Here is an 18,873-nt window from a genome sequence, read left to right on the forward strand (position 1 = left end):
CCACACTCCGCTGAGTTTACATTCCTCATGGTAGGTTGTCGAGGTTCACTGAAGGCTGTAACCTTCAGAATTAATCAGCTTTTATCAGCAGTCTGGTCTTAGGCAGTGTCTGCTTTGCGTCACATTTTTTGTAAGCATGCTTGTTGGAGACTTTTTTTTAAACTAAATGTAACCCTGTGAATTTCTGCTGACTTTCGACTCAAGACCAAGTTAAAAATATGAACACATTAAAGACAAGTCTACCATATATAACACTTTTATTTCCTGGTTTGCAGTTCCTAAGAGGATGAAAAGTACAACTTTGAGTCCAAGAAAGTATGTATGCAAAGCTGTACATAAACCCGTAAATTCACAGGTACACAACGTCATCTAGGAACCTACTATACTGCAATATACAAAAGTATTTACAATAGAAACAAATATACATGCGACATCTGTACAACAGTTTGTGAACAATTGCATAGATTTTGAGATGAAAACGCTTGGAGATGCTGAGGTTCTTTCTACACGTTCATAACAGGTGTGAGCTGCAGCAACGAGCCCTGTGGTCGAATGGCACTGCTTTTGGAGTGCAGTTGATCCAGGTTGTGGAGGAAACCCCTCCTCTTGAGACCCTCCAGAATGACTGTGTTGTTGGAGGCCAAACTTATGTGAGTCCTGCATGAAAAAGGGCAAGCGAGGTGATGAATATTTTTGATTAAAATGAAATTAAGGTGGCATTTCAAACAACCTGCCGAATGAGCTCAAAGCGTTTCGCTGCCCCAATTTGGAATGGAAGCACGGCGCGGCAATTATATGTCATTATCAAAATCATTCCCTGCTGTCCAAATATCAGACATTAGTCTTCATTTCATGGTGTTTGTTCAGCTTTATTGCCGTTTACTTTTGAAGGGAAGAAACACAAATTGGCGAATGCGGCCTGGAGGACTAACGACTCATTGCGGTGTTTATTTTTGCCTGACTGACTCCGATGATCTTTGCGTATACCGTGGCATTGATTCTGGTGTGAAGCTGGATAAAACCAGAGTAATGCATTTTTAAACACCAGCTGAAATATCAACTTTGATCTATCATTTTTTGAGTCGTTTTGGACACCCGTGGTCTTGGACGTGCGGTACGCACGCAACCGGGCCAAATGTGAGCGTTTTCCCTTGTGATCAAAGTCTATACAAAAGGTGCACTTATGATCTCACCAAAAGCAGTTGAGGTATTCGGACGAAATATTTGTTATTCATACTTGTGCGTTTGTGTCGGTGGACAATTGCCAGGTGACGTCACGAGCATGAACGAGCTTCAGCCAATCTCGCCTTCGATGTGGCTGAAAGAAGTCGTTTACGTCGCTTTCTCCCAATATTCTCACTAAAAATCACTGTGGGGTCATGCTATATTTATTCATCCGTTTTGGGGATGTCTTGCGTGTTTTTTAGCTCGTGTTGTGATCGTTGGGTGGCGATTTCGAGCCATAAACCATCAAGGGACAAGGCTGGTCCTGATTAGCTTACACTCTTCTATCTATTTTTGGTTTTCAGCTGTGCTAGCTATCTGATGCGCAACGCACTCACTTGCCATTTGTGCAGTTATGGTGGTTGTCAGTTTGTTTTGTTTTTTTTTGTCAGCACATTGTTGCGCTCAGTGTAGTCGAGGAAAGCTAGCGAAGATGTTAGTTAAACACGTGGGCTAAGACACTAGAAATCGGCATGTGCATACCACGTTTAACTGAGCTTTGACGTCGAATCGTGTAAGCGAGAATAGACAGCTTCTCACCTTGGAGAATCTATCCCGCTGTCTCCTGTAATGCTCTGGTTCTCAACCAGCTCCGCTGCTTCTCCAATCTCCGTTGCCCTGGGTCTACTTAGGCCAGCTCCTGGAACCCGGGAAACTTCACTCTCGCGAAAATCCCCCTCCAGAGCTTGGCTCACTTCCGCGACTCGGTGAGCCGATTCGCTGTCGCCCTCGTCCGTAGACTTGCGGACGGTCTCTGTGTCCGATTCCACCTCACTTGCCGGGCAGTAGTCAAAGATGCTACTGTCAAAGACCTCGGGGCGTTCAGAGTGGTCAAATTCGAGGCTGGACTCACGGAATTCTTCCTGGACCGGAGCTTCTTTCCTGGAGCTTGGTTGGTTTTCAGGCGATGCTTCAATCTGCTGAGGATACCGACATCTCCCCCGGGTTTCCTCAAGTCTGGCGGGACTCAGAGAAGCCTCGCTCTGGGTGCTGGAGTGTCTAGTAGTAGAGGTGACTTGTTGACAGTGAAAATGATTTGAGTCATAATAGTGACTGCTGGATTCCAGCTCCTTGGATTCAGCGTCGTATTGATGGTGGACTAAGCGAGGGTGAAGGTAGTTTGGTATAATGTCATCTTCGTTTAAGCACAGGGAGCTGCAGGTATCTTCATCCTCCAGGTTTTCTGTTCTTCGGTAGAGCGTGTGGTCATTTTCAGTGTCTGTTACTGAGAGAAGCTCATTAACACCCGGTTCAGTCACACGCAGAGAACCTTGCTCTCTACTGGCTGCGATTCTCACGTCGTTTGCGTGTTGACGTTTTGAAAGTTCATACAGATTTGGAGACTCGTCCCTTTGCGCTTTGGATAGTCTGAGCGAGTGCTTCCGTTGTAAGGAGGTTTTGGGACAGGCCCGTTTTGAGATTGTGTCAGAATTGGCGTACAAATGAACGTTTGAGAGGTTATTGGTCAAGCCTTGTTTTTTTTCATTTTTCGCGTGAAGATTTTCCCGGCTCTCTGCGCCGCTTCCTTCCGTCCGATGCCGAACCTTGTCATCGATACGCAGCGTGAGGCTTTGCGGATACGCCGAGCTGTAGTCTGGGGGCAACTCTCGGTTGAGCTTCGCGTCAGGTGGAAACAGGTGTTCGCAACTGGCGATCATGTCCTGGTCATATTTGTCTTCAGAGATGGGGGACTTTGCTGGGTGTTGTTCTTCAGGTAGGCTCAGCTTGGTTCCGTGCGCATCCCATGATTTGGAGCGATGACTCATGCGTTCCTTCCTCCCTGACGGCCGGCCATCTTTTATTTTTTGACGCTCCCGGCCGAACGTACCGGGAGGAATTCCAGCTTCTGAAGGATGGAAAGGGTTTTCAATGCGTTTCTTGTAAAGCGATATACCCTCCGCCGTACCTTCCGCTTTGCCTGGTTGATCGATTGGGATTTCCACTCGCAGCCGAGTGGGAATTAAATCCTCCCCTTCCGGATAGCCGCCGCGACATACAGGAAACTTGTTTTTGATCCTCTCCCGTTGCTTTTCTCGGGTTGAGTGCACCCGTCGTTTGCTACGCGAACTTTTTTGAGCAGACCTTTTTGCTGAGCGAGAGGAGTGGTGGTGCCTCGGTTTGGAATTCGTCAGGATCTCCGTTGACATTCCCTTATCTACTCCTTTGTCCATGGCCTTGTCCATTGCCTTCTCCCGCCTTTCTTCCAGCTTCTTCATCAGGACCGTGTGACGCGTCAGGTTGTCGACCGTCAGTTCAGGGTTGATCCGCTTGATGATGGCATGCTCCAGATCGCGAGGTAAGTTATTGAGATCGTCCTCGTCTCTCACCGGCCACTCCTCGGGTGGGAACTGCCCGGCGAACGACACGTACTCCTTCTTCGGCTTCTCTTTTTTACCGCCGTTCCTCCAGAACAAACTGAGACCAAATTTCCTGCCCGGCTTGTTGTCTTTCTCTTTGCGGGCAACGCCATTGATGGTTCCCGCGGGTTTGCTGACCTCGCTCGACTGGCAATCTGCCGCCGTGGAGGTGGACTGATGCTGCACCGAGGGCTTGGGATCCGACGGCCTCGGCCACTTCAAGCTCTTGGTGGTGCATTCGCTGACGGAAACAGAGACGGAACGTTGATCGGGCATGGCAGACGGAGGAAGGGCAGGCGGGGTGTTGGTAGTCGGGCCGCCGGAGGTGGTCGGGAGCGGGATGAAACAGCTGCAAGATTTGCAGTGAGCCGCCGGGGGCGCCTGAGCGCTCTCCATGCACATGTCATTGCTCAGAAGATAAGTAATAGGGGGCGGCGAGGGAGGGTCGTCCCCTGAGCCCGAAGTCCACCAGGTTTTCTCTCGGTCGTTGGTGATGAAATAAGTCTGAGGTGTGACGATGAAGTAGCCCTCGCCCGTGTGGTAAATTTTGCGCTCCTTGATCAGAGTGCCCAAGGTGTTGTAGAGGATGTCTTGAGTTGGGATTGTTATGCCTAAAACATAGAGAGGGATGTTTTAAAGATCTTTTCCCTCCGAAATAAACAACGGATGTAAATGAAATCAATCTCAAGCAACACCTCTGAGCTTCTGTTACTGTGTGAGGGTCGTTTTTGTTTTTTGTTTTTCATCCACAATCCCTCCCCCTGCTTGTATTTTGAGCTTTTTTGTTTTGTTTTGGTTTGATCAGGACGCTTTTGGGTGGTGTGTGGACATTCTCACTCCAGCCAATTAGAAGCTGGACAGCATGTGACATATAAGAAACAATTTGGAATTATCTTGCAGTGTATTACAAATTTTGCAAAAAATCTCATCTCGTTCACATTGACTCAATCTCGTGAGGTGTCTGGTGGAATTTGTGTCTCGTCCCAGTTCCAGTAGAAACGTTATTATCAAGAAACAGTCATTCTTCCAGTGCACTAAATTGTCCTCTATTCAGGACAAAATGTCCAGAACATCAAAGATCCACTTTGATTTTGCATTTTTCATTGCTCACCTGGGTGCGATTTGCTCATGTGGTTGACCAGAGTCTCCTGGCTGACGACAATTTGGGAGGAGTTCATGTCTGAGATGACTGAGCACAACACTTCCGCCAAAGGAATGAATTGGGACTGGGGGACAGGGGACATCTGCAACGGAGACAGGTCGCCTGGAACACATCACAGAACCCGCAGATTGTGAGATGCTGGTACTGCGCAAAAGCACACCTGGATTCAAAACAATCCCTAACATTTGTCCGCTAACCACTTCTTAAGCCCTGAGCACGGTGGTCTATTTATGCAAGTTACATGAACCGTAAAAGTCTGGCTGCTACGGACATTCCAGCAGCGCCAGGACAAACCGCAGAATTCCACCACTCCCACAGCAGTGACCGCAGGTCGCATGCTGGGTGGATCGCATATCTCGCCCCCGTGTATCGTAACGACTCCCACGTCATGGAGGTACCCTTGGAAAAACAAGACCGTGAAAAGACAGAGAGAACTTCTTGACATATTTTGTCTTGTAGTCTCAAACTGGTTCCATGCGATTTTGACCACATCGAAATTGGACTTGCACGGCGGGCGGTATCCTTATGGGAAACGTCTGGAAATGCAACTGTAAAATGCAAATGTGAAAACAGTACCAGTCAAAAGTTTAGAAATACGCACTAATTCAGGTTTTTCCTTTTTTTCTCTTTACTGAATTATAGGAATACCTGAACATTTGAGATTATGAAGCAATATTGGGGGAATTTTTTTGGTTGGCAAAAAATATTAAAAGCGGAATGTTTTTTAATTTACTTTTTTATTAAGAAGGCACATTTAGAGCACATAACTGCTTTGCACATCAGTTTTATGATGTGGGTGAATCAGAATGGCTTTCATTTTACAGCTGTGCATTATCAAGAACCAATAGCTTGAATTTCTTTACAAACTTTTAAAATTTTAACCTGAACTAAAGTACCCCAATGGAAATTTCACATCAGTAGAGCAGGCTCTCACTTAACAACTCATTTTAGGAGGGAAATGTTACCTGCAGATTAGTAATGCTCCAAAATCTGATTCCAGGTGAATGATTAGACAAGACAAACACCCAATAGTGAACATTCAAAACATTAACTCCACCATAGTTAAGAGTCTGACTCAAGTTAATCAATCATAAATGTACTCTAGTATGTGCATGAATATTGTCAAGTCAGAAAGTGAAATTTTAAAAAACCAAAATATTACTAAATATAAACAATGATAAAAACAAATTTAGAAAATAAATATTGAAAAACGAGAAAAAAATACAAAAATCCTCCTATACTATATTCTAAAAAAATTGTTAATTTGTTGTTGTTGTGTGTGTATATATATATATATATATATATATATATATATATATATATATATATATATATATATATATATATATATATATATATATATATATATATATATATAAATAATTGGGAAAAATGATCAAATTTGGAAAAAAAGGGAACATATTTTTTAAATATATTGAGAGTACAATAAATACATAATAATAATATGAATATTTGTAAAATAAAAAATAAAAGGTCATAATAAAATAAATAAATACTATAAGGAGAAAAAAACTTTAGGAAAAAAAGATTTGAAATACTAAAGTTATGCAACAAAAAAAGTGTAGACATTGTCACGTCAGAGTTGGCAATTTGAAAGCAAATTGTACAAAAAAAGTAATAGTAAATGCAAAATGCATGACAAAAACAATGTAGAAAATACAAACTAAAAACAAATCCCCTAAAAACCTACCACAACTACATGCTTAAAACAAAACCATTAAGATGTTTTACCACAAAGTGTGAAAAAAAGTTACCACACTGAAAGAATTTTTTTTTTTAAATATATTGAGAATAGAATAAACACTAGTGGGGGGGGGGGGGGGGATTACAAAACATTAGGAAAAACACGTAACATACAAAACATGCAAAAAAGTGAAGCTAGCAGAAATGAATAAATTTGTTATAAATACATTTTAATGGATTACTAAAACTAGATTTGTTGTTTTTAACTTTTGTATCGCTGCTAGTGTTATTTTTAATTCTTTTCATTTATTCATATTATAGAACTCTTGTTTTAGCTGTGGTGCCCCCCCCAAAAAAGTTGAGTTGGGAACATACGTTGATGGCAGCGCTATAGAAAATGATCCATGCCTTTCCACTTGCCTTGAAGCTTCAACATGTGCCACACGGCCCCCCAAACACAGCAAAGCTCCCGCTTGATGTAAACTAAACATTTACAACCGGGGCATTTGAGCCACTTAGCCCCTAGACAGGGCAAATAAACAACAAATCAAAAACGTATCTGTCATGGGCGCACACACGAAACAATGAATAGTCTTGTTTTTTAAACATTTTCTAAATCAATAAAACAGAAAACCACACCGGTGTGGTGGACTTGGATGATTTTGTGCTTATGCAAGTAAAACAACATGAAATTAACAGCAGTTTAAAGCTCATAAGGCTCACAGATGGGGGTCTTTTTTTGTCAGACTGATCCTATGACACACAGAGGGTTTGGATTTAAAAACACACACACAGAACACGAGAAACGTTAAATTGGTGCTGCTGACTAGTCTCCTCAATTGTAGTCTCTTCCTATAGGAATGCGATGCGCACGAATCACGCACTGTCAGATGACCAGAGCAAAAGAAAGAGGGGGCGGAAGTTAGTCCAATGGGCTCGAGTGGAGGGAAGGCACCAATCAATTTCAGTGAGATGAATAATCTCCAAATAATCCCATTTTTTACGAATGATTTAGTGCTGCTTTTCTACTATTTGTCTCAGTCTACCAAGGATTCAAAAAATAATAGCATTAACAAACAATACAATTCATGCAGAATTCTTATTTGAAAAAGTTGATAGGTGACTATACTTGTGTAATCCAAGCACGGGCAGGCGACGCCATTGCACTTGTTTTGTCAAAGGTAGCATGAATACCCTGCTGGCTGGCTGCCATGGCAACAGCGGTATCACTGAGCAGACGGCTTGGGTATCAAGCAGCGGATTAAGCGCCGTTGTGTCTTTGTGAGGGGCTGCAATGGAAGTGCATTATGGGTAATGTAGGAAGCAGATGTTAAAGGCACAAAAAGATCTAATGCAAAAACCAAACAGGTCTACAGAAGTACTTTAATACTTCGACACTGATGAAGTGATAAAAAAAAAAAAGCCGTGAACTTTCCACGTGAGAATGAAGCGCTCTCATGAGAGTGAACAGGGAAAATCTCTACCTTTTCCTCTTATTTTATCTTTCTTTTTTTTTTGGAAGTCTTCTGACTCTGATGAGTGCCACATGGCTGCCGCATGAGTCTCATTTCATCACTTAACTCCAACAATAAGTCTCCTATACGGTTCAATAAAAATGCAGTAGGTATACACTCGCTGGAGATAAGGGAATATGATGCCAGGAACATTTAAGATCATGATTACACTGATCCAAATTCTAAATATATATCTATAAATATACACACACACACACGCACACACACACAAAATTCTTCCTCCAAGCCCAACTGAGTAATGTGCAGTTGTGCGTCTGTGCAGGACGTTTTCAGACTTTACGAGTGGCCTCATAAAAGGCAGAATGTACATAGCAATAACATAGCTCCAGACACAGCAAGCAAGGGTATAACAACAACATGAAAACAGCTCACAACAATGGAAAGCAATGACGCTAATGCTAGTGCAACATGGGTAGTTCCCTAGCATATCCACTACTATTAGAGAAAACCAACATGAGAAAGTCAATTATGGTCAGCAAGGTAATGATAAATTATAATGCTATCAATATAACAGCTGAATAGTAATGTTAGCAATAATGCTAGTACTAGCGCAACACATGGGGGAATCTGGCTTGTTCATTGATTTCATTGATTTGTTTTACCTAAAAGTAATCCATTAATTCAATATTTTAGCACAAAAAGTAATTCTTACTTTTGTACTTAAATACCAAAATAGTTGATTACTTCGTATTTAATTCCCCAGGTAATCAATTACCTACTACCAGATATTTTTAGGAAAACATTTGAAAAACATAATTAACATGGGATTGAATGCCTGATATATATATATATATATATATATATATATATATATATATATATATATATATATATATATATATATATATATAAAATGTAGAAAAAAAAAACATAAAAAACACGTCTTTGGGATTGAATGAGTTAAGAAAGTCATTTTTGGTTAGCATGGCAATGTTAACATGCTCACAACTTAAGAGCGATGTTAGCACTCATGCTAAAACTAGCACAATATAGAAGGTGTCCTGTGTGGTTCAGGAGAGACTACTAAAATAGTCAATTTAAGGTCAATGTAAATTAAAGGACATCTTGAATCAGCATTGTATGTAAAAATTCAGAGCAGTGGGTTAAGGTTAACGCAACCATAGATGTGCAGAAGACTATTTATGGTCACAATTTAACGCATAACTATTTACTGCTTTACTTATGGACTTAAAGCATCATAAAAATGAAATTCTTCACCTTGCAATATTTCAGTTGCCATGACAAAGGCAAACTATAAATGACTTTTCTTGAAATATAAAGTGTTGGGACATGTAATCTGCGTTGAGAAAACCGATCCAGGAACACCTCAAAAGAAAGTGTGAAAAAAAAAAGCAACTAGTAAAACAACCCGACTGAATAAGTTTTGTGTTGTCTGTCGTCGCCTTGGAAACCTTTAGTGTGGTAGCAATCAAAGCCAAAGAAAAGGGAAGAATGCGCAGTAAGATGGTATTGTGTCCCTTTCAAACCCCGCAAGCGCTTTTTAAACTCACTTTGGAAGCCATTGACATTATGCTTCAGCCAACTTTAAAGCCATAAAGCAGCTAAGTGTGAATTACACTGTAGACATTTGACTAGTAATTAAAAATAGCATGACAAATTAAAATTAAAACATCAAACATGTTTTTTTGACATGTTGATGTGCGATGTAAGAGGGCAAAACCATCCATTTGGAAACATGACATCCTTAGAAAAAAAAAAAAAAAAAAAAAGATTAAGAAAGCTTCTCTAATTGTGATATGATTGTGTTGGCTGCGTTCCCATTCAAGGTAGCAAGTAAACGTCCCGCCACTGACTGAACCCGATGCAAAAAACTTGAGACTTGAAACAAGACAGACGTGTCTTTGAGAGCCCAGTGTGAAATGTGATACTAATGCACTGGTGTGTAGGGAAGGGGGGGGGGGGGGGGGGGGGGGGGGGGGGGGGGGCTTGAACTGACAAAGTGCCAGACGCACAAACTTAATGTTGTTGAATGCTTTTTCGTTGCATTAGACGTTGTGCAATTCCGAGTCACGAGAATGTCTCGTCTCTATCGCAAATATGTCCAAAATTCTTCGTGGCCTTAGATGGGAGCAATTATTTTAAACAAAACAAAAAAATCAGACTGAGAGGGAGACTGAAGAGTACAGATCAATGAGGGGGCAAACAAAATTGTTAAAAGATGTACAGGAGAAAAAATACTGTAGGTACAGCATTAAGGGGGTTGAGAAAAAAATGAAAATTATGGGAACAAAGTGTGGGAAATTTTAATCTAATTTTAATTAGATTGTAGAGTAAAAAAAAAAGAGCTTTTTTCATGCACAAGAACTCGAAATGCAAAAAAGTAGTTACAATTTTGCGCAGATATAGTTGTAATGCTGGCAAGAGGGAACATTTCTAAATAAAACAAAATGTGTGCAAGTATAACCTTTTAATTTTTTATCAGAAACAGTTTTAGTCATTTCAGTATGATATAAATGCAAATTAAGCACAGACAACATTTTATAATTTTGCTTTTACATGAAGTTAGCAGAAGATGGAGGAGAAAAGTCTGGTTTTTTTTTTTTTTTTTTTTTACAAGAATTAAATTGAAGCTTTAATTCCACCCACTCTGCTATATAATTAGCATGCCCCTCCGTCAACTATTCCCCACGTTCCAATTCATTTGCAGCCTGGCCTAATGACTTCCTTGTCAAACGGCATTGCAGCTTTTTACTTTTTCTTTCTTTTTGATTTCTTGGGAGGAATTGCTGAAGGTCAAGTGTGAAGTGTGAGGATCAACTTACAGCTAAATATTTATTCAGCATTCCCTCCATTTTCACCTCCAACCTGAGCGTCGGTGTGCGAGACGCCGGCCGCATGCACCCCCAGGACCCGACCCCCACCCTCACGCCAAACCGGCCTAATCAAGAGTGATGGTCCTCATTGGACGCAGATGCCGACCGTTTCCTTCCACTTCTTCAACCGTGATGGCTTTCCTTCCAAATTTTTGACGCTTTCAACGTACAACAAAATCATCATCCGCCATTAAAATGAATGGAAATTCAATTAATCTGTCCCAGTCCCTAGAAATTTCTACAAACGGAGAGCCGAGGATGTTTTGATTGTAAATTTACCGTAATATATTGTAACTGAGTCCTTTGAGTGAGAATCAAAACATCCAACGAGGGGAAACCGAAGCTACCGCTGACATGGTGGACAAACGTCTCCACTGTTTGTATTGGCATCAAAACCGTTAGTCAAGCGCTTCTCCAGTATGTCGCGGTTCAAATAGTTGCTGTTCCCACGGATACAATATAAAAAGTCTACGCACCCCTAATAACACGTCGGACTTTTGTGATAAAAACGAGAGCTTCAACAGGCACTTGAAAAAGCTTACTAGAACTGTTGAAGTTTATTTACATGAGTCTGAAGGTTGTTTTTTTTTAATGAATTTTACGTCCTATTGGGAAAAAAAATCTACCTACGAGTCACTCAGTCATTATATTGTTGAAAAGAGCTTTGAATTTTTTCATTTCCTAATTTTATAGCAAAAACTATGGCCTTTGACCTTTTACATCAATTGAAAATGTTTTTTTATATGCTCTAAAAGTGTAAACCTAGCACTTGATTGATTCCTCTTTGGTGTTGTACGTCATATGCTAGCAATAAGCTAACATTTTTGACAAACTTATATGGTTTTATCAAACACTGGTGCTTCAATTCGCAAACAAGAATTACTTCTCTCATGTTTTCTACGTAGTTTGACAGTACAATTCAACAGATTGACAAATAGACAGCTTGAAGCAAGCATGCTGTGCCTCTTATTTGGAGAACCATGTGAGAAAAACAATGAGAATGAGTGCTAGGGAATACTGTAAAAAGCGTCTTTTAAAAATATATATTTTTAAGGCCTATATGGTTTGCCAGTGGGGTTTGAACAATTAAGCTTGAAATGTGATGCTATGAACAGGTATTCTCTTTACAGTACGAGCATTCTGACTGTTTCAAATTTGGGCGGAACAGGCAGAATCGGGGGGTTGTGTGGGATTTTTCATGTCCCTGCAAAAAGGATGCAGGATGAAGACAACACGTGCAAGCAATGTGAAGGAGGTCAGGGCTTCCTGCTGTCTGGCTGCTAGCGTAAACATTCAACATAGCACATGGGAAAAAAAAGGTGGGAGTTTCTGCCTGGTTGGCCACGACTGCTCATCATGCAAGTCTGTGTGTACATATATTGTATTTTCCCAAATTTAAGAAGCACCTTTTTTCCCCAAACATGAAGGCCAAAAGTATAAAGATTATACTGTACATTGTTTTTATTCGACACCATTCAAGGTGTCAGCCACATTAGGGGAGTTTTGACGCACAGATGCGCATTTTTACATCGGCTGTATTCTTGTTTACAATGATTTTCAATAAAAGAAGCCAGCAGGCTGAACCAAAGTCCAGAGTCCATTATTGTTAACACACAAGAATATTACCAAAACTGAGAGGATCAGGTCAAATTTATGACATCTCCAGCTGATTCAGTTAAGAGTGGCACTTTAGGCTGTGTGCACAAGTTAGAGAACACGGAAGTATATTCCATTTGACATATCAATTATGGTCTTTTGGCAGATACATACAATCATTAACTTGGTGGAACATGGATGGTGTGCAACTTCAAGTATTTATGTCCAAATAGCTGCGTCATGAGGAAAAAGAACAACAACTCAGAGCGCATTCAACGTTACACTGGCGCAGCATTCACTGACCGCTCAAAATGTGGGAAATCTGAATCATACTTGACCCGCAACAAATATGTTAACTCTGGCTATGAACGCAAAAAAATGTGATGTGTGACACTGCCTAACAAATGATTTTTATGTACCCATTACTCAGACCACATAAACTTTAAGACTATATCAGCAAAAAAAAAAAAAAAAAAAAAACCGACATGAAGCTAAATATCCATTAATGATCACATATGCGTCATTAATAAAATGAATATAACCTACACAACAGCATATGGATGTATGTTTGTTAGTGAAGCCACCTGACCCATGGCAGCTTCCTTGCAGTAACGCTTTGACCTTTGACCTGCGCTACTCAATTAGGACAGCGCAAAGCATTTTAAAGCCCAGTGAAAAACTGTGGGAGGGCATCGTGGTTAATAAGCTAACATCTGGAAGAATTATGACCATTAGTGGAGCACTTTGAGGAGGCGCTCATCATATGAAAGTAGGAGGATACTTAAGGAAAAACGTAAAGGGCGGGAGAGAAGACAAATCCCGGGGAAAGTTTTAACAGAGCATTTCAGGAATGCTTAGCTAAGCTAACCGCTAAGCTAAACACACAAAGGTGGATGGATGAGGATAGTTTTTACTGTAGGTGAGACACGGGATACCTCATTACACCTCACGTCTAAAGCCGCATAAATGTTTCAAGGTGGTAGAAGAAAGAGGCTAAATAATGCAGAGGCAACATGCAGCAGCTAGCAGTTAGCACCAACAGAGATATTACTTTCTTCCCACTTGGCGAAATATGATGAAAAAAAAAAAAAAACCTCAAAACACTAATATGTGCATGTGTTTTATGCATGTTGTCTAACCACCAAAGCTTAATATTGAGACGATGGCAGAGCAGCCAGGATCAGACATGATTCCTCGTGTAGAAATGATATAGACATGTAGAAGGATGTAGAAATTGACATTTGAAAAACAAATACGCCAATGTGAGATATTGAGAAATACTTTCAGTGTTAAAGGGAGTCATCAGGCATGCTGACAGTGAACTAAGTCCGTAAAGAGCCGTCTGGACAATTTAAAAAACGAGGCTTTAAATTGTGTTTTTCTGTTCGATCGTATGAAGTTCACCATCAAACTAAACAAAAACAGTTTGTAAACACCCAAATTTCTGAAAGAAAAGCACTGCTAGTTCAGGCTAATTAGCATCTATGTTGCCGCCGTCTTGAAGTAACATTTAAGGAAAACAAAGACAAACTAAAATAGATGCAAAATCCTCTCTGTCTTCCATTCAAAGGTGTAGACAAACATTTGCGAGAAACGCTACCGTCTCCGGTCACTAATAAAAACGATTCTTCTGTGGGAATATGATATCATTCTTTAAGCAAGCGCCAAACGGTAAAAAAAAAAAAAAAGAAGACCTGAGGTCAACTTCTGTACAACTGAGGCTCTTTCCTGCCTGACGCAGTATGTCAAAAATTCCTTCTTGGGCCCATTTTCCCACGTTTTTAAGGTCTAACTGAAATGACTGTGATAACTAAATTAAGCCGCGTGTGTCAGATGGAAAAGAAGGATTCCCCTCACTCATTTGACCTCTTTCCTGCTTTTTTAAAGCACTTGTCGTGCTTTTGTGCGTTGTGAGGCCACGGCAAAACGATAGCTGTTGGCCAAAAACATAAACCCCTCTTCTTAGGCTGGCATAGGCTGCAGATCACTAAAATGTAGATAGCGGACTGCAAAAGCCCCCCGGGCTGTAGTTCGGATACCATTGGTCTATGAGTCTATCAAAAAAAGTATATTCAATATGATTGCAGGTACGGCTCAACCGAATGGTGATTTATTGATTAATGATCATGATTGTGGCTTTTTTTGTTAAATACAAATTGACCAGCAGGAGGCAGTAGAATATAGACACAAATACGAAGAAGAGTTCTAGTGTAAGAGACTCAGTAAGGTCGACTTAAATTAGCTGCTTTTCAGAAAGGATGACAAATAAATGCCTCAAGGTATCACTGTACTTTGCAGACCTCAAAGTGGAAGCCGCTCCTATAGATCATTTAAATCTGCGGTTGCCCAATTGAGGTTCAGAATGCTAAATGTCTCCCTGGTTTATTTTTATTGGGGGGGAACCAAATGGAAAAAGTGCGTGATTTAAAGCCCAAGCAGAAAACAAAAGAAATGAAAATAAAACCTTACAATTAACTGGTATAAATCTTCTTTTGGCCTTTGCCTGTAAGTGACTTCTGCCAATTCCTCGTGTTCCCAACTGACATATTTATTGTATAGCGGGGCCTGACATCAATCTCGCAATCGCCGCTGCAAGAGAGCAACCCTCGACATGAACTAGTCCCAGGGTAAGGGGGCGGGGTGGTCGGCTCACATTAATTGTGGTGGTCAGCCATTTGGCAAACCAGCCATTCTGCGAGAAGGCGGTAAAGAAGCTCATTTCCATACAAATTGCCGAGATGTGAAGCCAAGGACGCGTACGAGGATCTGGAGGTCGGCCATGAAAACAACTTGTGTGCATTGTGCTGGCATAATAAGGCGTTTCGTATGTGCCTGTGTGCCTGATTGTTGTCTATAGGAGCACAAAATGTCTCACATGGGGATGAGAGGTCAAGAAACCCCACCCCCCAACAGGCCATCACATTACACCCTGCCAGTTGTGTGGTCCCCCCTTCCACATTCCTCCACAACCTGTGTGTGTGTGTGTACATGCGTGATTCTACTGGTAAAACACACCCTTTTAACTCAAAACTGATGTGTACATTCGTTTACTTGAAAAAGGCATTTTAACTAACATTGGGTCTCAAGATGGTTTCAAAATTGCCATTAACATCCAAAGTTTAAAGGGACAGTGTGTAGAATTTCGAGCTATTAAGTGGTGAATTAATTATTTTTTCAATTGTAAAACCCACTATAATTTCAATAATATGCACACATTAATGTACATTTTTTAACGTAAAAGCGAGTCTAAGAACAGGCCGACATGTTTGCCCGCCATTTTTCTGCTATGGATAAACGAAGAAAAACGCATTCTCTTAATTCACCAAAAACAATCCCGTTTTGCTTGTTCAGTGGCATTTCAGAAAGTGCACATTCATTGCTTGCAAATGTCACATGACCAAACCCCGAAAACAGATAAGCCGTGATTTGCGGACTGGTTACCAAAGCCCTGAGCAAGTGTGATGTCTTTTTCAGTCGACAACAAATCACAAAATGGCCACGCCCTTATATAAAATTGATGAATTTTCTGCTTAATACATATGCCAGAATGCTGTGTTTACACTACAGGGGCACATAGGACATACTTGTCTAAAGGAAATCTTTGACTTAACCCACCTTTATTATTTTTGAGTAACCATGGTTAATGATTTAGCCACACCGCCATCTACTGGCCTGGCATAGGTATGACCACATGTTCACCCATTATGACAATGATAATTCGTATATGAAAATTCATACTTAAAACCCATCCACTTCCTACACAATCACTAAACAGCCTCAAAGCCAAGGTGAGGTCTGCAAAGCATCAGTTCTGGCTACAATGTCAAACTCCTGATTTACTATCTTCCATACACGAAGCGCGGAAAGTTGAACTTTGGATTCCTGATTGTCAAGTCACAAAAGGTAAAAATAAGCTGATGTAACCAACCTCGAGAAGCTATCATTAGGGCTAAAACAACACACAAGGGCCTACTTATCACCTGACTCGTGGATGGTGATGTCACGCATGAACAACACATGACATCAGGCCATAGGAAACGACATACTTGGGTACTATTGGGACACGATACAAAAGCTGCATCGAAGGATAAAAATGATCTCGTTTTAGTTTGACAAAATGATTATTACCATGGCTGTTTGCATAACTGAACCATCTTGAGAGCAATTTTAAATATTTGTGTTACTTTGTCAATTACGAGACAGGTAAAATAAGAATCATCGATATCGTGCTGGTGTATCTAATGTTGTGAGTAGTTGGTTTATACTGGATTTACACATTTTTTTTAAAGGGCCTATTTAATGGCTTTGACACATTTTCATCAAAGTTGTAAACGTAAAATGTTGAAGCCTTGGTGGTAAGCAAATAAAACTTGATGGAACTATTAACTTCTTGCAAACATGACTATCAACACATGAATACTACAGTACAGTACTTAAATTCTAAACAAAAAAATCACATTTTATTTGACAAAAAACGAGAATAAGAACAGGAACAGGACTGACACTCAAAATGCCCATTTTCTTATCATGATGAGAGCAGTTCTTGTCGAAACACATCCAACTATGGAAGGTTTTTTTTTTCAGTTGAAAATGGCTTACCTTAACCACAATTCTGTGTCAAATTGTGAGCAAAGTAAGAATCCTTCTTGGTTATTACACCATTTGGTGCTGTAAACAGCAAATACTAGTTAAAACAGATGCTACATGCTAAAGTAGCAAGCTAGCTGTATGTCACACATTAGTTGCCAGGACTACTGTGATTTATGCTTCTCTTTTTGGTGCTTGGCAAATATTGCCACCTACCACTATTTTAAACATATTTTTTTTTTTTCTGCAGTCTGTAGCCTTAAGTTTCATCCACTTGGAACTTGTTAAGTACAAGTCTCAGAATCTGCAAAATTCTGAAAAAAAGTACGACCTTTAAACAAAAAAAAATCTGAGAAAGGTTCGTTAGCGTAATGCTAACATACAACGCTAAACCTCATAGAAGGACTAATGAAATAAGCACCAAAGAACAGATATTTGGGCACGAAAGCCATGTTTCCAACAGTGGTATCTATTCCGCGCTACGTTGGGTAGATTTTTCAGTTGGAACTGGGCTAGTAAAGTAGCTAACAGGAAGCAGCTACAAAATAGGTGTGTCCAAAGTAAGGTCTGGGGGGCGTTTGTGGCCTGCTGTCAAGTTTTAGAGAAGCCTGTAACATGTACTAAAACTTACATTTGCTAATAATAAATTATTATTTATATTATTGAAACTGTACAGCTTTTTTTCAAAATCCAACTGGTGAATAACATTTCTTTTGACAAGAAAAATGGTTTTCCTCCATTTTCTGCCCTGTGCTAAGGTCCAAATTGTGAATGTCACATGAACGATTCCTAAGTAACGGCTCAAAAAATAGATAAGACTGCTCCTGTTTTGGTTCTAAATGTAGTAGTGGGATTCAGATGGTGTTGAGTGCAGGGTCTGATATTTTCTGGTGGGTTACAGGGTCTGGACCACCACAAAATCATGTAAAATCCTCAACTATTTGCCATATAGAGGGCTGTTCGGCTTTTAAAAAAATGATTCATTGACTAATATTCACAAATTAAGTGAAAAAAAACATCAAAGTGGTCCTTTCAATTTTTCCTTATAGGACCCCCTGACAGAAAAGTTTTGACAAACCTGCTATACGGTAAAACTTGTAGGCTGATAAGCACTTATTCTTTATCCTCTGCAAAAAACAACAATTACTGCATCTGACTGAACAGTTTTTGCGATCGTATGCATAATTATACTGCCCCCGGTGGCCAGGGCGAGTACATCAAAAGGATGCCGTGCTGTTTATCTTATTAAAAATACAGGGAATGCATTTTAGGAGTTGTTTTTGATAAAGGCAATCTATGGTGGTGATACATGGGGACCTCAATATATTTGAGGCGGCACTTGCCGTAATTTAAGATACAGTACATAACTGCGTTGTACGGATAAGCGCAGTGTGTCGAAACTTCTTACCCACAGCTCTGATGACCAAGCCGGTTGCTGACTTGAGCGCTCTTCTCATCCACGCTTCCCTCAGCACCTCCAAGCTAGCCGAACTCCCTTGGATAAAAAGCACCAAGCTGTCCATCCAGCCCTGGAAGTGCACCTCGCTCATGGCCCTCACCAGCCGCTTATTCCAGAAGCTGCGCAGGTTCTGCGCCTTGAAGTCGGCGAACACTTCCAGCCCGGTGGCGGAATTCCGGCGGTTCTCCTCCGCTGACTCGTCGTCGTCGTCGGGACCGAAGACCACCGCCAGGGAGGCGGCGGAGAGCTGCACTATACGCGGCGGGTGGAGCGACATGACGGCGGCTCTCCGAGCTCCGAATTGAAGGCGGCTTCAGTGGACTTGTGGAGTTAATAAACTACAGCTTTGTCTCTTGGAAACATAGCCGGGGAGCGAGCGAGACGTCCGCCTGCTGTGAGGGTCCTGACATGAGTG

The 18,873-nt window shown here is 40.9% G+C and overlaps 1 protein-coding gene across 1 annotated transcript; it reads right to left on the minus strand.

Moving 5' to 3' along the window:
- Positions 1-240: 240 nt before the first annotated feature.
- On the minus strand, positions 241-18,873 carry stox1 (storkhead box 1). The gene is made up of 4 exons (XM_088421592.1): positions 18,408-18,873; positions 4,693-4,845; positions 1,765-4,192; positions 241-657 (listed from the first exon to the last, which is right to left on the minus strand). The coding sequence occupies exons 1-4, from the start codon at positions 18,733-18,735 to the stop codon at positions 504-506; spliced, it is 3,063 nt and encodes a 1,020-aa protein (XP_088277718.1). The 5' UTR covers positions 18,736-18,873; the 3' UTR covers positions 241-503.

The sequence above is a fragment of the Hippichthys cyanospilos genome, chromosome 8 (assembly GCF_059441005.1).
Source record: "Hippichthys cyanospilos isolate Australia breed blue-spotted pipefish chromosome 8, RoL_Hcya_1.0, whole genome shotgun sequence".
Lineage (NCBI taxonomy): Eukaryota > Metazoa > Chordata > Actinopteri > Syngnathiformes > Syngnathidae > Hippichthys > Hippichthys cyanospilos.